A 19,567-nucleotide genomic window follows, 5' to 3' on the forward strand; every position below is an offset into this window, starting at 1 on the left:
AGAAGGAGGATGTGTGACTGATGTTTAATTAGTAAAAGTGCTGGCAGAACGCACTGTGCAAAGCTGGGTTTGCTTCCCCTGTTTTTTTTGTTTTTTTTATCTCTAATAAGTACCCTATAAAACGCAGTGTAGGGATGGGAAGGACCGAAACAGTGGTCTATGTCTGTGAGGGTTCAAGCTGAAAGCTTTTCCTTGGTCTCGTTTAAACTCCAACACACATAGGAAAAGGGCAAATGCGACTAAATGGACAGTCAGTGCAAACAGCAGACACAGCATTTATACGGCTGAATCACCTGGACTCAGGAGGAAACAGGTAGAGAGACCAGGTGGTCCTCTGCCTGCACCATTCAGGCTGCTTTCGCTCCAACCAGCGGTACAACCGTGCTCGTCGACTCTGTGGGGAAATAAAGATAACAAGGATGTACATTCCATGTGAGTTATACATAAAGAGAAAATCTCTCTTCCTTGTGTAGAGTTAGCATTTCCTCAATATCAGCTCTTAATGTGTAGCAGATCAACACTGCAGCTGTTATTACCAGGTTTCCCTCCTCATCAGCATTGTCATCCTCACTATGATGATCATCTAAAGAGAGTTGTGTGGTCGCCCCCGTGGGTGAGCTCTTGCCATTGCTGATCAGATTTGGTGGCCGTGTGCTGTGGATGCTAGCGGATCTGTGCAGGTATGGCACCTGCAGCGTGTCCGGAGGCAGATCAAAGGAACTGCGTGTCTCTAGAGACTCCATGCGCCTGTGCCGTGGCCTTTGGCCAAAGGAATCTGTCCTGCTGAGAGAAGTATTATCACCTTCCAACATCCTTCCTCCCCCATTGCCCCCTCCAGCACCATCCTCATCAGAGCTGGAGTGGCCGTCTCCGGAGAGCAAGGAACGTCGCTCGCCCGACTGCCGCTTCTGCCTCTTTAAGCTCGGGGCTCGGCCCAAACTGTTCCAGCTGGACCGTCGACTGTTCCAGCTGCTGCTGGAGCTCCAGGGGGCATACGGTGAGCTCCGCACACTGGACTGCAAGAGGAGAAACTTTTTATTCTATAGACCTTTTGCATAAAATCGTTTACACAAAACTTCTTTAAATGGAAATCTCCAACTGGAGAGACTATCATGTTTGCTTTCACAGCGCATACTGCTCGAGTCCTTAAATTATATTCAAACTGACTGAATGCTGGTTTATTCTTCTTTCAGAAAGTGAAAGATAACTTTAGTGAAGGAGAGGTTACAGAGGAAGGTGATAAAAAGTTTTCCTCAGAAATAGAAAATCCTAAACATGCCACCCACCTCCACAACAAGTAGTCAGTAATGACATATAAAGGGCATATTAGCAATTGTCAGGAGCTTTGAATATTCTGCTGACATGATGAACTAACAAAATATATATTTGCAGGTGTTTGTTGGAAGTACTGTTAATTTGTTCTTTATTCAGGTTAGACAGTGTAGCTGCTTTTTAAACAGGCAGTGCTTAGCAACATCTGAGTCAATTTATTGAATTGTGTTAAGTAATAAAATCAAACTAAAAACAATAACAAATTTGGGTAGAAAATTAGGCAGTTTCTTTTGAGTAAGACTTGTATTTTACTACTGAACAGATCCAATGGCTGGATGCAAAGGGGAGACAAAGTTATTAGATTTTATTTGTGAAATATTTAAAAAGATCATTTTTTATGTTTATGGAACATGTAAAACATATTGCAATCAATGCCTCTAAAATGTTCGATATTCTAATCTTGTAGTTTGGTTATTCTTGTCATGTCTGCAAGTACGAATTTTCAAAAGAACAGAAAGCTAAATTGCATGCTTTGTAGAGTAACTTTTAGCTTACATCCCAGCAACTATTTTGCCCCAAATAAACAAAACCTGTATTATCTACAGCTTTATGTAAAAATTCCAAACAACGGATAAAAATCTTTGCTTTCGTCTGTATTCTAGCTTTTTAACACAAAGCTCCATTGTTTGGTTGACAACCTACAAAGTTATAAACCACCCACTGTTCTGAAAAATAACAACAAAATTTGAGCCCAAGCTTTAAAAAAATTCACTTTGTCCTGTCCTTATAAATGCTTTTGAACATGCTTAATGATACTGACCGGAGTCTTTTCATGACAGCCAGGCTCTACAGAAACATTGCTGCCCCTGCGTGACTCATATCCCAAAGTAAGGTCTTCTCCTCCTGAGATCTTGGGCACAGGCATGGGTGTTGCAGCAGTGTGAGTGATAAGTGGAGGTGTAAGGCTGGCCTTTAGATCCACATGGCCATTGATGGGCACTACTACAATCAAGATCGACAAAAAAGGTAGGACGCAGTAAGTGAACATCGGGTTCCTATAGAAGACATGGCAGATAGCTGAAAAATACATGAGGTACATTTTCTGACATAAATGTTTAAGCATTGCCTTAGCCCTTAGTAAAGGGAAGTGCAAAGTACAAAAAAAAAAACAAGAGAGAAAATAAAGTCAGATATGTTAGCTCGCACTGTTACTGACTGCTAAACAGCATAATAAATTGCTAATTCAATGTTCTTTCTCATTAATCATACTAATTTAAAGAATTATTACAGAGAACATGAAAGATCTCACCAGATGAAGCAGACACATCTTTTTTGCTTCTGCGTACATCATCAATGCTTTGTGTATAGAAATCTGCTTCTGATCCGGACTTGGAGCCATCCCCCTTACATGGAAAATAAAAAACTGTTAGTGGAGGACAAGAGTGAGTCAGGGCAGTGTGGAAACAGGTATCATAGGTGGAAAATTCAGTGCAGGTCTAGCCTTCCAATCCCAGCAGCCCTCACACCTTAAAGGTCAGAGAGCGACTGTGATCCATGGGAGAGTCAAGTCATGCATGGACAGTCTCAGTCTGCAGTGCAGCACCACTCTGAAACCACTGTCATCACTGAATTAGCTGTTTGTTTATACATAGTCTAAATATTTTTCAAATGCATCACTCACATATACTTCTCAGAAGATGATCTCATGATTAGACCATCTGCTTTATTTGTGTAAATACGAATCCACATGGTGTTGAAAATGTGTGGGGGCTTTTTTTCCGGCCCACTGGAAGAACAGCATTAGTAGAACAGACACATTCAATAATCGCACTGTAGAAATAAACTCTGCTATTTTTATCACTGGCTCGTGTCTCTTTATTTTTGCTTCTATTCCCCCCTTCCTCTACATCCTCCATAAACTCAGTGTTTCAGTGTGGTCTAGTGCAAATCTTCAGCCTTGGGTGGTTTGTAAGAACAGCAATACTAGTTAAGAATCTCTCTTTCTCTCTCTCTCTCTCTCTCTCTCTCTCTCTCTCTCTCTCTCTCTCTCTCTCTCTCTCTCTCTCTCTTTTTCTCTCCCTCTCTCTCTTTCCCATTCAACACCACTCTATTTTTTTTTCCTTATTGTATAAATACACAAATACTGGAAAAGTTATTAAAAAAATTATGAAATTAAATAAATACATTTATAGATTATAGATTTATATCAATCAGTTTAACTTAGCTAGTAAAATCTTAACCCAACACCCCCCCCCCCCCATCTTGTTTTTACCAAGTTTAAAACAACTTTCTGAAGTGACCATCTGGATGAAAACAGCAAATTGGATTGGATAAAACGGCATCCTAATGAACAAGCCAATTAACAGTGGACTACTTGGTCATAAAACTGGTGCCAAAATAATAATTTTTCTTTTTCCCTTTTGGTATATTTTCATACTTAAAACAATGTAAGGTCCAAACAGAGCAATGAGAAAGATTCCAGGAGAAAGAGAGAAAAAGAAAACTATTCTGACAAACCTTTCTATTGAATGTCAGTACCTCCCACTGGTTTCACTTTAAAACAATCCAGTCCGAACTCCAAGTTTTTGAGCAATTGTCTTTGCAACAAAAGGTGACAGCTGAGTGATGGATGTGTGAAAGAACTCGAAACCAGTGGGATTATTGGACAATAAAACAATAATTATTTCTCACCATGGCTTAAATAAAAAAAGAGTGAACACTGAACAGGACTTGTCAAGATGGGAGGGCGAAATATCAAGTACAATGTGAGCAAAAACAAAAGAACTTGAAACAATTTGTGAATCTGAAAAAATCTAAACTGAAAAAAAGAGCTCTTGCCTGATATGCGGTGAAGAACAAGACACAACAAGCACAGCTGTGATAGGTTCGTAGGTGGCAGTACATTTTCCACACTTATTGTTTGTTTGCATGTGCATTTACTCTTTATGTGTAGTTATGTACATGTAATGTTGGGGCAAATGTCTATGTGATTGTGATTTTTCTTCAAAATCCTTTAAGCCCTAAGTCCCATGTGATCTTTCTAAGCAGTCAGAGACTAGGTGGACTTGAAAGATATATTTCAGGGCTCATTGCTTCTTGAAGCTTTAACTGACATCCTTAGTCACCTCAATTGGTTACATTCTTCATTATAAATGCCTAGTCAGCTAAACACCTCTTTGGAGTCATCCTAGCTTATTGAAAGTAGCAATAATTTCAGGAACTAATATCATCAGCTTTATATTAAGTGGGGTATGTATTTAGGTTGATCACAAGAGTAGTTTTTCATTTTAAGTAGACTAGACTTTCCCCGAAGGATTATAATCAGCGATCCTCACATGAACTGCAATATGTTAATCACTACTGTTTCAAAAAGAGGTGACTTTGCACTCGTTAACATGGAAGATATGATGCGGAGATACAGACATGTGAGTCTGAAGCTAACCTCTCATTCTGACCTCTGACTGCATGTGTCACCTAGCACAGCTGCATAGGTGCTCAAGGAAAAAATAAAAGGGATTTTGGGCAGAATAATGAACAGACAGTCTCCTCAACAGGATCAAGCGCTTAATTACCAAACCTCTAATAGAATTGGTAGTATTACCAATGATGGCATGGAGTGAAAGCTATGATTACAAACAACATGAACAATAATGTAGGGCAAATCACTCTTGGATGGACGATATTTTAAACTGTCTTGAGCAGAGTGATTTTTAAGTCCATTTAAAGTGAGTTCCCATTGCTTTTATTTGCTTTTGTTTGGTAGTCTGGCTGGCTTTGTCTGATTTCACTGTGGCTTTCCATAAGCCCCAAACAACATCCTCTACAAGCCAGATAAAATAAAGAGGCTTATCAAGGTTTGGATTTTTTTGCTTGCAGGCATCGAGCAAGTGAACCTGAAGAGGGACTTTAAAGACAAATCTGCTTCAATGCAAACAACCACAAGTGACACCGTGCACAAACTACAGGCACCTCCTGATTAGTCGCAGTGGGTTACGTCGAGAGAGTGCTACATACCCCTGATTCTACTGGCAACTGAATACAGCTCAGCTGACCATGCAAGTCTTCCCTCTTGGTCAGTTCCTAAAGTGAAGATGTGTTAGATTTTTTTCTACCACAGATAGGAAAGTCGTTAATAAGAAAGAGAAAGCAGCATAGTATGAAGGAGAAATATCTTTCATTAGAAGCAGATACATAAATAACCATAGTAGAAAGACAGAAAGACAGACAGGAAGATTGATATACGAATACTTGCTGCTAACATACTGTAAATTTTCAAGACCAAGTAATTCAGAAATGTACTCCCTGCAATAAGTAATATTTCTCATATTGAAATAAAACTGCAATGAAAGGCTTCACCAAAAAAGTACCGGCTCACTTGGACTGAATGATTGAATGAGTCAGGAAATTGACATTACACGCTCGTGTAACTGAGATCGCACCCAGTTCTATGAACTGATTGCGTTGAGGTATTTGCTTGAAACTGTGGCGGAGACAGTGTGGTGCTGCCAGGACTTCGGTCCAGAGCCTGCATCTCTCTCTTTAACATATCACATTCATCTGAAGGTCTCCCTGGTAACCTCAACAAACAGCAAAGTTTGGCCAGCAAAAAAATAATCACTGTGTTTGAAGAAGATGATGTGTTTTAAAAAAAATAAATAAACCCTTAGGGATCTTCTAGGCAAAGGGAAAGAAGTGCTTTGGCAGGGGAGCAACTAAGCCAAAAATGGAGGTATTTCAGCGTGTACTTATTTAGCAATGGCAAGGCAGAAAACAACATCCAGCTAAATTTCATGAAAATAATTATATAATAGAGCATTTATTTTTTTAATCTTTAAAGTGGTTAAAATAATTTCCCTTGCCATTATGCAATAAAAAAAGCTATTTCAGTCTGGCACACAAGCTTGTTCACTTTAATTAGTGAAGACACTCTGAGCTCTGACCACCACATTCAGGACATTTAACAATGATTAATAAACCAAATTCGATATTAAAAAAGGAATATAAAGTCCTATTTGATAATTAACATTGTTCCTCAATGAGATATTTCTGCAATTAATGAAAGTTTTGAAATCACTAGGCCCTGATCTATCAATCTTTTCAGTAAAGAAGTGTTTAAATGTTTTCCAAATCAAGCTAAATATTGTGACCGGATTCACAGATTCTGGTAGAAAGTTTCTGATACAAATGTGTAGATGTAAATTTAAGCTATTATACTATCTTGCAGCTGAAAATGATAAAAATGTCAGACTGACTTTTTCACTTTGTGATTCCATTTTCACTTTAGTGTTAAATGTGAAAAATGCACCCTTCATCATTGCCTGTCTAAAACAAGAAGATCAAAGTCATTGTTTTTACAGCTTGCGGCAAAAGAGAGAAAGAGAGATGGTGTTTAATTAAAATGGCGTAGAAACTCGTCTGCACCACTTTTCAAAAGAAAACCCCCCTCTACGCAAAAATGATTCATGGGTATAGCCTTCATTTGCGATTTATCCAGGGGTTATCCGTTTCTTCCCTTTGTTTTCTTTCTGTCTGTATACCTGCCACTGAGGAATAGTTGCTATGTGTTGGGTGATAAGTGCTTGCATAAGAGCAGTGAGAGAAAAAAATAATAATAAAGGGGAAAATGAAAGGGAGGAATGTGAGACAAAGTGCTTTGAGGTGAGCAAGAGCATGGAGCTGGCATGAGATTGATGCTCCCACAGTAAAAACGCAAGGAGGAACTCATCAATGCCTGCTGAAAAAATGAAAACCATTAGAAGAGGAGGACAGAGAATAGCTGAGGGAAAGAAGACAGACTTGGAATATGATCTGCCGTAAAGAGGAATGGAAAGAATGAGAAAGACAGGGTGGTTAGAGAAGGAGGAAAGCAGAATAGAAAGACAGAGAGCAAACAAAAAAAGAATGTAATGGAGGGAGAGAGTGATTGTTTGAGGATTGCCCTACCTCAGTTTGGAAGCCTTCCACTAATATAGCCACCAGCAAGTTAAACAGCACATAATTCCCAAAGGTCATCAGGGCGATGAAGTAAAGAGCAGCCACAGGTGAGGTGGAGGCCATGCCGTTATAGAGAACCTTATTCCAGTCCTCCTGGGTAAGGATCTAATGATGGCAGTCAGAGATTTAGCTCTCAGCACTGTTCTATTTTTACATGGATAGTAAAATCAAAGCTGAGTTGTCAAAAACAATAATGTTTCCACACTATATTGGGCACAATTACCTGAAACACTGTGACAATGGCCCAAAGCAAAGAGTCGAAATTCTTGCGGTCGGGCATTGTGTCACCGTCTCTCTCTGAGCCAAACTTACACCCGAAAAGGTGCATTCCCAAAATACTGTTCAAACAAAGAGAAATTCTTTAGTCTCATTAATTTTATACAGTTAATTTTAATAATGTGGAATAATTATATACTGTGTAAAACTTCCTTTAATATTCTGTCAAAGTATTGATATATGTACAAAAATTAAAATATGGACAAAATAACTAAAATATCAAGAGTCACATTTTTATGGCTCAATAATTTAAAATCATCAAATTATCTGAAAAGTGTCAGTCTACAGTTGATGCTGTCATTTATGCTGATCTGAATTTGAGGCAACATGTATTCTGACCTGAAGATGAAGATAAAGAGCATCAGCAGCATACAGAAAGTGGCCACATTGTCCATAGTCTTCATCAGGACCACAAGCTGTCTCTGCAGCGCCGGCATGAAGCGCACCAGTTTCAGCACCCGCATCAACCTGAAGGTCCTCAGTACTGACAAACCCCCACCCTGTTGACCCACAATCTCCCAAACACTGGGCCACACACAAACACACAGACAACTTGTAACTTACGATATACATACAATAATTTTAACTCCTGAGAATTCAAGTATCACATAAAAGGAGCAAATTCGACAGTGTCATAAATATCAGTGTATGAATATAAAATCAAAATCATCATCTTGACAGCTGACAGTTACTACACTGAACAGCTACAGTAGCAGCTGTCACAGCTTCAGTAATGACTGCAATTTGTCAAGGTGCCACTATTTTGAAGTAACTGCCAGAAGGAATTCGAACAATGGTGATGAACATGACAAAATATTAGAGCTGCAGTGAAACTGACAGCGTGCTTCAATCGTCCCACCCCCCCAACCCCCCACCCCCCAACACACACACACACACACACACACACACACACACACACACACACACACACACACACACACACACACACACACACACACATACCTTATTACGACAATAATGCCATCGAAAATGTTGTAAGGATTCTTAATGTAGCCAAAAGGACCATACACCAGCAGCTTCAGGAGCATCTCCAGGGAAAACAGGCTGGTAAACACAATGTTACTGATCTCCAGTGCATTGGTTAACTCGTCAGGCTGAGACACACACACACACAAAAACAAGGAGGACAGGAAATCAGAAATACATTAACTTTAAAACAAGCAAAGCTGCTCTAACAGCTCCAGAAAGAAAATGTCATTTAAAATTGTTCAGGCAGAGATGGGAATTTTATATTACAAACAATTAATTACAGACCGCACACTGAAGAAAAAAAAAACCTTCTAGCAAAACAGATTAAGAAATCAATCTTTTTTTTCCTCATAGGCTTACACTGAAAGTGGTTACTTTATCAATGTAGTTTACTGCACTGGATTTTTTTGTGTTTTAATACCAATACAATAGTATATAAAGAAAAAAATATACATCATTTGGCAGAATTTTTTTTCAGAGAAACTCACAAATATATCATTTACACATCTACAGTAAGTAGTTAAGGAACATTGAACCTTGAACATTGGTGTTGCTGGGATTTAAACTCATGACCTTCCTATCAGAAGTCTTAACCAGTGAGCTCCCACAACAGCTCCTACAAAAGCTTTACCACAATATCCAATTCTTGGCAAGTTGCATAAGTGAATAAATGAAAATATAGATAAATGTACTAAATGGTCATCTGTACTCAATTGTAATTCTCACACTACTAAAATGCTTTTATTTATGATTGTGTCTATGCTTTTAGAGTTACAGCGTTTGAGTAGTGTGGTGGTCTTAACGTTTTTTTATCAATATTAAGAATCAGACAGTGGTGAATAAAGTGGCACAAACTCTGTGAAGATATGGCAAAATATGTTCCCATGTTTTCAGCAAAAAATGAATACTTCCACCAGTTATCACTTCAGGCCATGACCAAAAATCCATTTAGAGATTAGCACCCCCTTGTATTAGCACAGTCTGTCATTTTCAAGTGATCTCATAATCTTGTCCTCTATATACCTTTTGTTTAAATCCATGCAACCAATCATGAGTTATTCCATTATTTTATTATGACATTATTAAAATAAAAATTAGACAGTCATATTGTCTAAAATCATGTTTTTCTTCATTATTGAGGATCACACACTGCTGAATTTTACATACAATGTGTAAAGATTGTGGAAAAATCCTGAGACTAGTTTTTAAAATTGGGGTTTTGAATAATACGAAACTTAGCTCATAATCTAAAAAAGCAATAAGCTTTTGGTGCTTGGACCATAATAACATCATTAACCATCTTGTTCATGGAGGCATCCACACACACACACACACACACACACACACACACACACACACACACACACACACACACACACACACACACAGCATTTTTCAATATAGTGATATTTAATACATTTTTAATACTGTAATGTTGGAGTAAGAAGGACGACAATGTGATGGTGATACTGATATTGCTAAGCATTACATCATTATGAGCTTTTCTGAATGTTGCAGGTTTCAGTGTGTGTCAGTGGTGTAAGGACACTGACCAACTCGAAAACATTATTTCCTGATTTAACCGTTAAGAAATGATATACAAATAAACCCATAATATAAAAAGTAACTACAGTATAATCAAATCTTAATCGTTTGAAATTGTTAAATATTATATTTCTATCAATTAATCAGTAAAACTAATTATACTAGTCCACATGTAAATGACAAAAGAAGTGTCCTGCTACTCAGGGCATGTAAGATAAATGAAGGTTGTATTTAGTAGTAGAATTAACAAAATAAGCACTGCAGGATTAATAACATCAGTGTAACACACAGTAACAAACATTCCCACTCTGTTTATCACAGCAGCTCTGTTTAGAGACCCACTGAACTGAGCAATCAGCATCACGCTAAGCAAATATATCCAGAACATTTCACCTGGAAAGAAGAATTACTGAGATATAATGGTGGTGCTATTCTCACAGGGTCAGACATAATTTCTAACAAGAAATCCTGTTTGGAAAATTAGTGCAAACCTTGCTTTAACCCCTGACTTTCCCTTTAAAACCCAGCTTTTTGCACTTTTAACATCCGGAAGATTAACAAGGCAAGAGTGTGCTACATCTTCCAGTAAAGCAGGTCAGCAATTACAGCTCATACACTGACTCCTTTTACACAAAGAAATGTATTTTATCCAATTTTATTTGTCTTAACTGAAGAATTTATTTTACTTTTCTTTTAGTATTATAGGAAACTACAGAATTTGAGAACATTTCCATAAATTTTATAGGGGCAATTGAAATAAATAAGCTATATATATACACTGGTATATATATATATATATATATATATATATATATATATATATATATATATATATATATATATATATATATATATATATATATATATATACATATATATATACACACACACACACACACACACACTAATACATTAATATCCATAGTCAGTCGGCCCAGGTTCATATTAAAGTCATGTAATATGTAAATTTATAGAAATGCAGGGGCATTAGTCTGATTATTTTTCCCTGCTGGATTTTTTTGGCCTTATTTAATTAAATATTTTTTTTTTGCCTTATTGATATTTATTTATTTGTGTGTGTGTGTGTGTGTGTGTGTGTGTGTGATTGCGCCTGCAAATGATTTACAACTTACATCGTTATACCCAATTTGACAATGAATGAATAATTAATGTACTCTGCACACACTACACTAATGAGTATACATCTATTCTGTCTTAAATCCACAGTGATGTATTATTATGGATTGTATTTTGATGGACAATGTATTGTATTGAAACACCCTAGTAATCCTAGTAATAGAGTAATCTAACTGTGCTGAATTTTGTTGTGATGAAGTATGAAGTTGTATTTAGTAAACCATGATCAACAAAGGGCTAATCACCTGTACTGCTATGCTATTTCTTAGCCAGCAGTGTCTCACATCCTCAGTCACTTCACAATATTGATTAAAAAAAGGGTCAAGCATTGATTCTAGTTTGGCATCCTGAATCTAATATTGAAGTCTTTCAATATGAAGACAAATGAAGTGACATCTTTAGAGAAACAAGCTATTATGTAGGTACTGTAAAACTCAGTTACAGCTATGTTTGTGCAAATTCATGTTTCAAACTAGATTTATAAATATAAATAAATAGGTTGAAAGTGATACACTAAATATGTATTGATTAATCAATGCATTCTGGGTAGAACAGACATGATATAAAAGTTATATACAAATTAAAAACACAAAAAGTATTTAATCATAAGACGACTATAAAATCTGGAACACATCAGCATCAGGAAAACAATCAGACAGTTTACTATGAAAACCAAACCACTGGTAATGTCCTAGAAGAGAACAGCCAGGTCATACAAAAAGTTCAGGATAAAAGTACATTTAAAATCCTGCAATTACTTCGAGTTTTCCCAGAGATAAAACAATGTGTACAAAATGGCTGTGACTCACCCAACATTCATCCAGTAAATACACTGAATTTGAAAATGTTCAGCAATTTAACCTCATATTCAATATTATTATTTTATTTTGAATCCTGAGCCAAAACAGCAACAATTGTGTCAAGGTCCAATAACTCACAAACTGTGGTGTTTGTGGGTCCTGCAGTGTTTGACATGTTGGGCGCAAAGTCGACGCCACAGGAAGCCCTTTACATCACATCAAGACCACTTATGGGAAAAAATAAGCAAATAAAACACTTAAGCCTGCAGGGAGCTAAAGAAAATTTCCTGGAAAAATAAAAGTACAAACTCTCCATTTCTTTTTGTTCTGCAGACTCTTTAAATGTTAAATAAGAAAGTTCAGTATGCCCTATGGTAGAAAACGAATATCTGTAAATACAGATTTTTTTACTTCAGATGCATTTAAGAGCCATGTCTCACCACCCATTAACTGCCATGGCTCTATTGCTCATTCATTTATACGTTCAGCCTTTCATCTTCAGTAAGTATTTAATCCGGTGGATCTGGAGCCTATCCCAATAACACTGGGAGTGAGGCAGAAATAGGGTCCAATTGCATAAACTTTAGCAAACAAACTCGTATCGACAGACAATGTTGCGAAGCCAATTCACCTACAGAAATGTTTCTGGGAGGTGGAAGAACACTGAAGAACCAGGAGAAAACCCACATATATACAAGGAAACCATATGAAATTGCACACAGGCAGTAACCTGAGCTGAAGATCAAGCCAGATGCCCTGGAGCTTTAAATGTCTAACTGGGCAGTCAGAAAAGGAATAGGACCCCAGTGTGAAGATTTGCTTCTCTTTTAGTGTTCATTGGAATTTATGAAGGTAACACACACAGCACTGTGTTGCATAAACGACTGTGGGAAACACAGTGTTCTACACCAGTGGGAAAGCAGGGACTAGTGTTTGGTACACTTCACTAGTGTTTGGTACACTTCACAAGCTCCACTGTTCTGAGGAGAAAATTTTCACAGGGTGAGTAATAAAGAAATAAAAAGATGAACAGACGAGCCTTAGACCACTGATGGGGTGTTATTTTTTTTGCTGCCAAACGCACAGAGACTATACGGAGTCTTTGCAGTTATAGTGCCTATTTCTTTGGAAAGAAACCTCTTGATTTTACTGCTCTAAAGGCATTAGGCAATAAACATGACTGTGGCCTTGAGGTTTGAGATGTAAATAAATAACTGTGGATTCTGATAACAAATGAGCTCATATGATTACACTGTGTAAAGGCATGAGAATCCAGTTTCTAAAAACAGTGAACAAAAGACAGCACACCCAACATATAAACTCTCTTGAAAAACACTGGCCATTCTTATCACAGCCTCAGCACCTGATCTAATGACTCAAGGCCGATACAGTATTGGGTAGAGTATTAATCATCCTCAGTGTGCTCCAGCGTGAGCAGCATCAGCTTCTTCCTGGCAGCACGCCGGCACTTGATGCAAACCAGACGCCACCACCATCAGCCGGCTCAGCCAGAGCAGCAATAACAATGACAGCCCCATCATGAACAGCAGTAAGCGGGAAATGAGAGAGAGGGAGTGGAGTAAACCGGTTATTGGAGGCAAACCCTCTAATGACCATGTTCATACTGAACTTCCAAGCATTTGCAAGTACGTGGAGCCAAGCATCATGTGCCACATTTTTGGCACAGAGACAAGCATTCCGTCAGGAGACCGTAAAAGGAAAAGTTGTTCAAAGGAAGGAGGATACAGATGACCAGGATTAACTCTGTTCACAATAACCACACCCTGCCCAATAAAAGACCTGAATCCAGCATTCCATTTCAGTAGCTTTTGGAAGGAACATTTATTTACAATGTTATTTACAAGTTTGATAATTGAGCTAATGAATGTTTAATTGACAAATTTATTATGCAATTATCTGAAATGGCACGTAACTGAAAACAGTCTGGGCAGATCAGAACACAGAAAGCCATTCATAAAATTAAACTATTATAGGCAACGTTCATGCTATTACCGCATTATACCGTACAAATAAATCATTGTTTGCTGCGGCTGACTTGTTACATTTGTTACTAAATAAATGTTTAAAAAAACAACGTCTCAATTATGCTGTGTGTCATTTTGCTGGTGTAGTGCAACTTGTCAGTGTCATATCTTCATCTTTATTAAAGTTGATAAAATAATTATATTTTTTAGGGATTGTCCTTTTCTGAGTTGCTGATATCCCATCCACAGAGAACAAGGGGAGTTAATTAATCATGAAAATGATGTAGATCAGATACTACATTATACACAGACACCAAGTCTCCACCCAACTAACACCTATGCGAGATTGTGGAGAAAGTGTTTGAAAGAAAAATAAGTGTTTCAGAAGAATTGTGTTCATACCTCTAGAAACTTGTCAGTACGTTTCGTTGGAGCATTAGGCGGGTTGCAGTGGCCTGACACATTCTAAATAAACTGAACCTGATGTTATAAGCTATTTGTACCCATGTTCAGATATAATCTGTTTGCAAACTATGTACAAAACTGACACTTCACTTCTCGCTGGGATACAGTACTTATAGAACTAAGGGGGTACTAAAACAAAATAAATAAAAATCATCACAAAAAAAGGTAAAGAAATGGGGAAATTTAGCAGATGCCAGTTTTGCCAAAACTAAGTGTAAATCAGCTGCTACATCAGGTGTAAAGTCATTCGCTCTAAGCTGTGTAGGCAGTGATGCCTTGCACTGATTTGCCTCAGCATTAGACTCCTTTTTAACTTTCACTATGGGTTATTTATATTCATTCTACATGTTCTCATTTGGCTGACACTTTTATCTACACTTTAGCCATTGAACCAACACTCCCCATACCACATATACAACACTTTCCAGTAAAAATGGCAGGTTTTTGTGAAAAGATGAAAGGAAGATAAATCATCTCAGAACTTTTCCACCAGCACTGTGAAATGCCAACTTATAAAAAGTTGAAACACCTTACAATATTTTGTATTTTGATTTTATTAAATCACTATTTTGGGGGGTTAATAATATTTCAGCATTGCACTTCTTGAAAAACATTTTTCCACTATTTCTGGTAAAAACATTCGAAAGACATCAAATTGTATAGGCAACTCCTGAGGTCACTTCACAGATTTTAGTTGGATTCAGATCAGGGCTTTGGTTAGCTCATTCAAAACATTTATCATGCTTTAGTTAGGACAATCCTTTGTTGGTTTGGATCCATGCTTTGGGTCAATGTTGTGTTGAAAGGTTCACTGTTTGTACGATGGTCTTTTTATTGATTTCTTTTCTTTTTTCAATAATATGTTTGTTTAAGTTTAAACTGGATGTTTCTTGTGAGAAAGAGCTTCTGGGTGACCACACTATCCTGTAACCTAGACATGGGAGATTGTTGTAACATACAGAGAGTAATCAGCACTTGTCAGATATACTTCCAGCTGATTTATTGTTGGCATAGGTCTCATAGTGCTCTCCCTGGTTTTTGTTTTGTTCTTTTGTCCTATTACTTTTTATAGGGATATCCTGTATACCTCTCTCCTAAAGGAATACTTTCAACAAGTGAGATACCAGTCATGCTTTGTAGCTCTTCACCGTCGATGGATTCAGCAGTCGGATGACAGTGCAGAAAATCCTACAGAAATAGGTGATCTTTATTTGGAGTTAATTAACATTATTGTATTGATGACAGTTATATAATGACTACTTTTGAACATGAGATTGAATATAATTGTTTCCTTTTGAACACAGCCACATCACTAGTTATAAATTGTCATCCACAACTCTGGAGGATTCCTGGATGTAGCGTGTACTGAAAATGTCCTTGATGGAGGGAAAAGAGACCCCGATGAGCTCAGCTTTTTTTGCTATTGGCTGCAGGGTCTTGTGATTCTAAATAGTGCAATTTCCAAACCAGGCAGTGATGCAGCTGCTCAGGATGCACTCAATAGTCCCTCTGAAGAATGTGGTGGTAGCTGGGTTTATTCAGCCTTTAAAAAGTAAAGATGGGCTATGGAGCTGGTGTTATTTAATTAAAAATAAATTATTAACACATTATTTTTGTTCTATTATGGCATTGCCTCTTTAGTTCTGAGCTTTTTCACAGTTTTGTGGTTGATGCTTCTGCAACATTGTGTAGTTAGGCTTATTGAACAAAACACAATGTTACACTCTTTAAGATATTTCTGATACAAAACAGTAGAGTATAAAAAACAGTTTGATATAAGTTTGAAAAACAAACAAAAAAAACAAGAATTGTCTCTTCGGTCTCTAAACTCTAAACTTCTGACCATATGACCTAAAATACATAAGCATGGGCACAATTCAAGAACATTTTGTTTAATGCTTTTTTAGCATTCAAATCAATAAGCCAGATGTTTGCAAAAATATTAGGCCAGAACTGAAATAACTTAAAATGCTTTTAAATATTATAAAAGCAAAAGTAGAAACAGTTAGTCAAATATAGCAGAAGAACCTAGAAAAAAGTAGAGTGAAGAAACAGAAATAATAGTAAAAACTCCAGAGGAAAAAGTAAATTAATGCTAAGAGCATAATAAAACATGTAGTGGTTATATTGATATTGAACTACAGCATTGTTTGGATTTATAAATGAACAGCTTATCTTAATTTATGCAACAATTACAAAAATCATTTAATGTCTAACCTGTAGTCGAGCTTATGTTAGATATAATAAATACAAAATCTGTGAAAGATATTTACTTAGGATGTTGAGGAAAAAAAATTGTTGAATGAGTCAAGATGTTGGGGGGGTGAACCTACTGACTGCAGAAAAACATTGTAAAACATTTTTTTTTAAATCGCTTATCTAACTATATTCCATTTCAACAGAGATTTTAGACTGATGGTGTTCTTTGTCTCTGACTTAATGAACACAATGTATTTATTAACAGAGACTTTAAAGAATTCTTTAAGAATTCTATAAGATTGTCTGACAAATGCCATAAATGTAACTGTAAATGTAAAAACTGTAGTTTGTGTAGTTTTTAAGTTTTTAAATAATTAAATACTAAAGCTCTGATATCACTGTCCACTAGCTTGTCAGAAGAGAAGTCAAATCTTGTATCTTGTTTTTTACATTTTAAAATTACCATTATATTATCATATACATAAAGTCATTATAACAAGTAGATTCAACTCTTGGCCAGAAAATGTATTTACATATTTACAATAAAAGCTGCTCATGCATCAATATTTAACCTGTTAGGAATGAGAATGAAAAGGACTTAGAAGTGGCCTCATAAACTGCTCCTATAATCAGTACCACTGAGAGAGGCCGACAAATATTGAACCTTGTTCCATGCCAAGCCTGAGAGAAGAGTCCATACTTTAGCCAGGGCACAAGTGCTAAAATCAACGGCTAATAAAACTACAACAGTGCAAGCATAATAGAAGCACTTCATTTAAATTAAAAGATATGGTACATTCATCATCCATGAATAGTGGAAACAGGCAATTACTCTTTGTATGGGTAGAGTAATATTATGCGGGGAAACTGTATCTAGTCAAGGATAACTACATCCTAGAGTGTATCAGCATGCTTAAGTTGTGGCTGGAAACGAAGTGCATTAAGTACTGTATTAGTGAAGTAATGTTATATTTTCCGATAGGCTCTCTCTCTCTCTCTCTCTCTCTCTCTCTCTCTCTCTCTCTCTCTCTCTCTCTCTCTCTCTCTCTCTCTCTTGTAACTTGTAAACTTGTAAATGTTTTTAAGTAATTATGGTGTACGCAAATTACTAGAACACCAAACTGAACTTGCTATGTTTTCAAAAGGATGGTTTTAATTGCTGGATGTGTGCATCATGGCGGATTTTGGTGCTTGATTTGAGACAAATGTTCAGTAAAAAAAAAAAAATTATTTGTTATATGTTTTGTATGTATATATGTATATATATATATATATATATATATATATATATATATATATATATATATATATATATATATATATATATATATATATATATATAATCTAAAAGTTGATTAGTAGAGTTGAGGTCAGATTTGTCAGCGAGCTGCTCAAGAAAACCACATCTTCATGGGGTTTGCTTTGTGCACAGAGCCATTGCCATGCTGGAATAAGTTTCAACTGAGAGGAAAATTTGATGATACCACATCCAAAAACATTCTATACAAATACAATTGAGGAAGACCCACATATGGATGGAAAGTACTCAGAAATGCTTTTTTTTTTTAAACCAAACAAAATACTAAGAAGTTGCAAAATTTTACAGTTGAAAACAAAGCAGAAAATTTGGTTCAAACAAAAAGGCCCCCAGCAGAGGCCACCCTGGTAGTACCCTAGTCACATCCCAAACGTAACTGCCAACCTAAGTGAGTAGAGTTTGACTGATAACAGTGTTGTTAAAGAAGTGGTGCATAATGTTAAAGATGAAAGAACCAAAATCACTGTAGATCCATTGCTTGCTTAACAGAGGTTTAAAGAGCCCTCCACAAGAGAACACAGGGCCTTATCCCAATCCAGGCCAATAAGCATACAGAGAAAAGGCAGTGATAAGAAGACAGTGGCAGTGAAGAAGTAAATATAAATAAACAGAGAAAGAGAGAGAGAGAGAGAGAGAGAGAGAGAGACAGAGAGTGAGTAAGAGAGAAAGAGAAAGACAGAGCAATAAAACCTCATCAATGGTAAGAGAACATATGCAATTAGGCAGGTTGGCATCAAGTTTTATTTGCTCAGGGACTAGGTCAAAGAACCAGAGTAACCTTGTAAATCTGCATTCTTTCTTTAGTTCGTCTCCCGTTTTCCAGATGGGCCACAAGATAAAGGCAGCTTCTCTGCCAGAATTCTCTAGCAGTCAACACAAGAGTAGATACAGAGAAGGGAAACACCATCCATGTGTGCGTACTGCCTTCCCTCAGGCTATCGCTAGCGCCACAGGAGCGTAGCAAAGCCAATGAAGAGCATGAGCTCATATTGCCTTTCTTTCAGGTCCAGCACATTCACTCAAAAACAAGAAGTTGCATGCTATCGTACACCACTACAGTTCAGTTAACCAAGCAGCTCTCATGCAAGGTTCAAAAGTTCACATGCTTTGAGCAGCAACTTTTGGGATGAGGAAATAAGCGGTTGTTAAATATGATTCATATTAAAATAAATCAGGAAAATTATGGATGTTTTCTTGATCAGGAATTACTTTTCGGAATAAGAAAAAAACCACCATCACATTTATCAGAATCTTAAAACATTGTGAAAGGCAGATAATTTTCCTCTCTGTTTGCATCCAAGCACTGGGGCAGCAACTTCAAGCAGCAAGTGGGTATGAACGAACCATAGTGCGTGCCCCCCGGATGATGTGGAAGACTGCAAGGCATGCAAGCACACTGTGTAAACACGGGACGATGAGTTTCAGATGTGGCTCAGCTGCTCTCTCACCAATTCAGCCTTCACACTTGTGCTCCTCTGCCTGTATGGACCAAATTACTCATCTACAGTAAACAACATGAGCATAAGATGCGTGAAAAGCCTGGAATTCCACAAGCCTCAGGAAAAGTTATACAAAGGGCAGGGAGA

At 37.1% G+C, this 19,567-nt stretch overlaps 1 protein-coding gene across 19 annotated transcripts in view; it reads right to left on the bottom strand.

Moving 5' to 3' along the window:
- The window catches only part of cacna1g (calcium channel, voltage-dependent, T type, alpha 1G subunit), a 179,927-nt gene that overhangs the window by 49,972 nt on the left and 110,388 nt on the right, over positions 1-19,567 (bottom strand). For 11 of the 19 annotated variants that reach the window (XM_083556189.1, XM_083556185.1, XM_083556197.1 and 8 more), the window contains exons 11-19: positions 8,506-8,657; positions 7,882-8,067; positions 7,490-7,604; positions 7,216-7,371; positions 5,287-5,352; positions 2,582-2,675; positions 2,093-2,274; positions 537-1,016; positions 294-394 (exon numbers count right to left, since the gene is read on the bottom strand). In XM_083556189.1, the coding sequence (XP_083412315.1) occupies positions 294-394; positions 537-1,016; positions 2,093-2,274; positions 2,582-2,675; positions 5,287-5,352; positions 7,216-7,371; positions 7,490-7,604; positions 7,882-8,067; positions 8,506-8,657 (1,532 nt within the window). The remainder of the gene's footprint in view (positions 1-293; positions 395-536; positions 1,017-2,092; positions 2,275-2,581; positions 2,676-5,286; positions 5,353-7,215; positions 7,372-7,489; positions 7,605-7,881; positions 8,068-8,505; positions 8,658-19,567) is intronic. The other 8 variants (XM_083556190.1, XM_083556186.1, XM_083556191.1 and 5 more) reach the window with 3 other exon arrangements.

The sequence above is a fragment of the Silurus aristotelis genome (genome assembly GCF_946808225.1).
Source record: "Silurus aristotelis genome assembly, chromosome: 12".
Taxonomy (NCBI): domain Eukaryota; kingdom Metazoa; phylum Chordata; class Actinopteri; order Siluriformes; family Siluridae; genus Silurus; species Silurus aristotelis.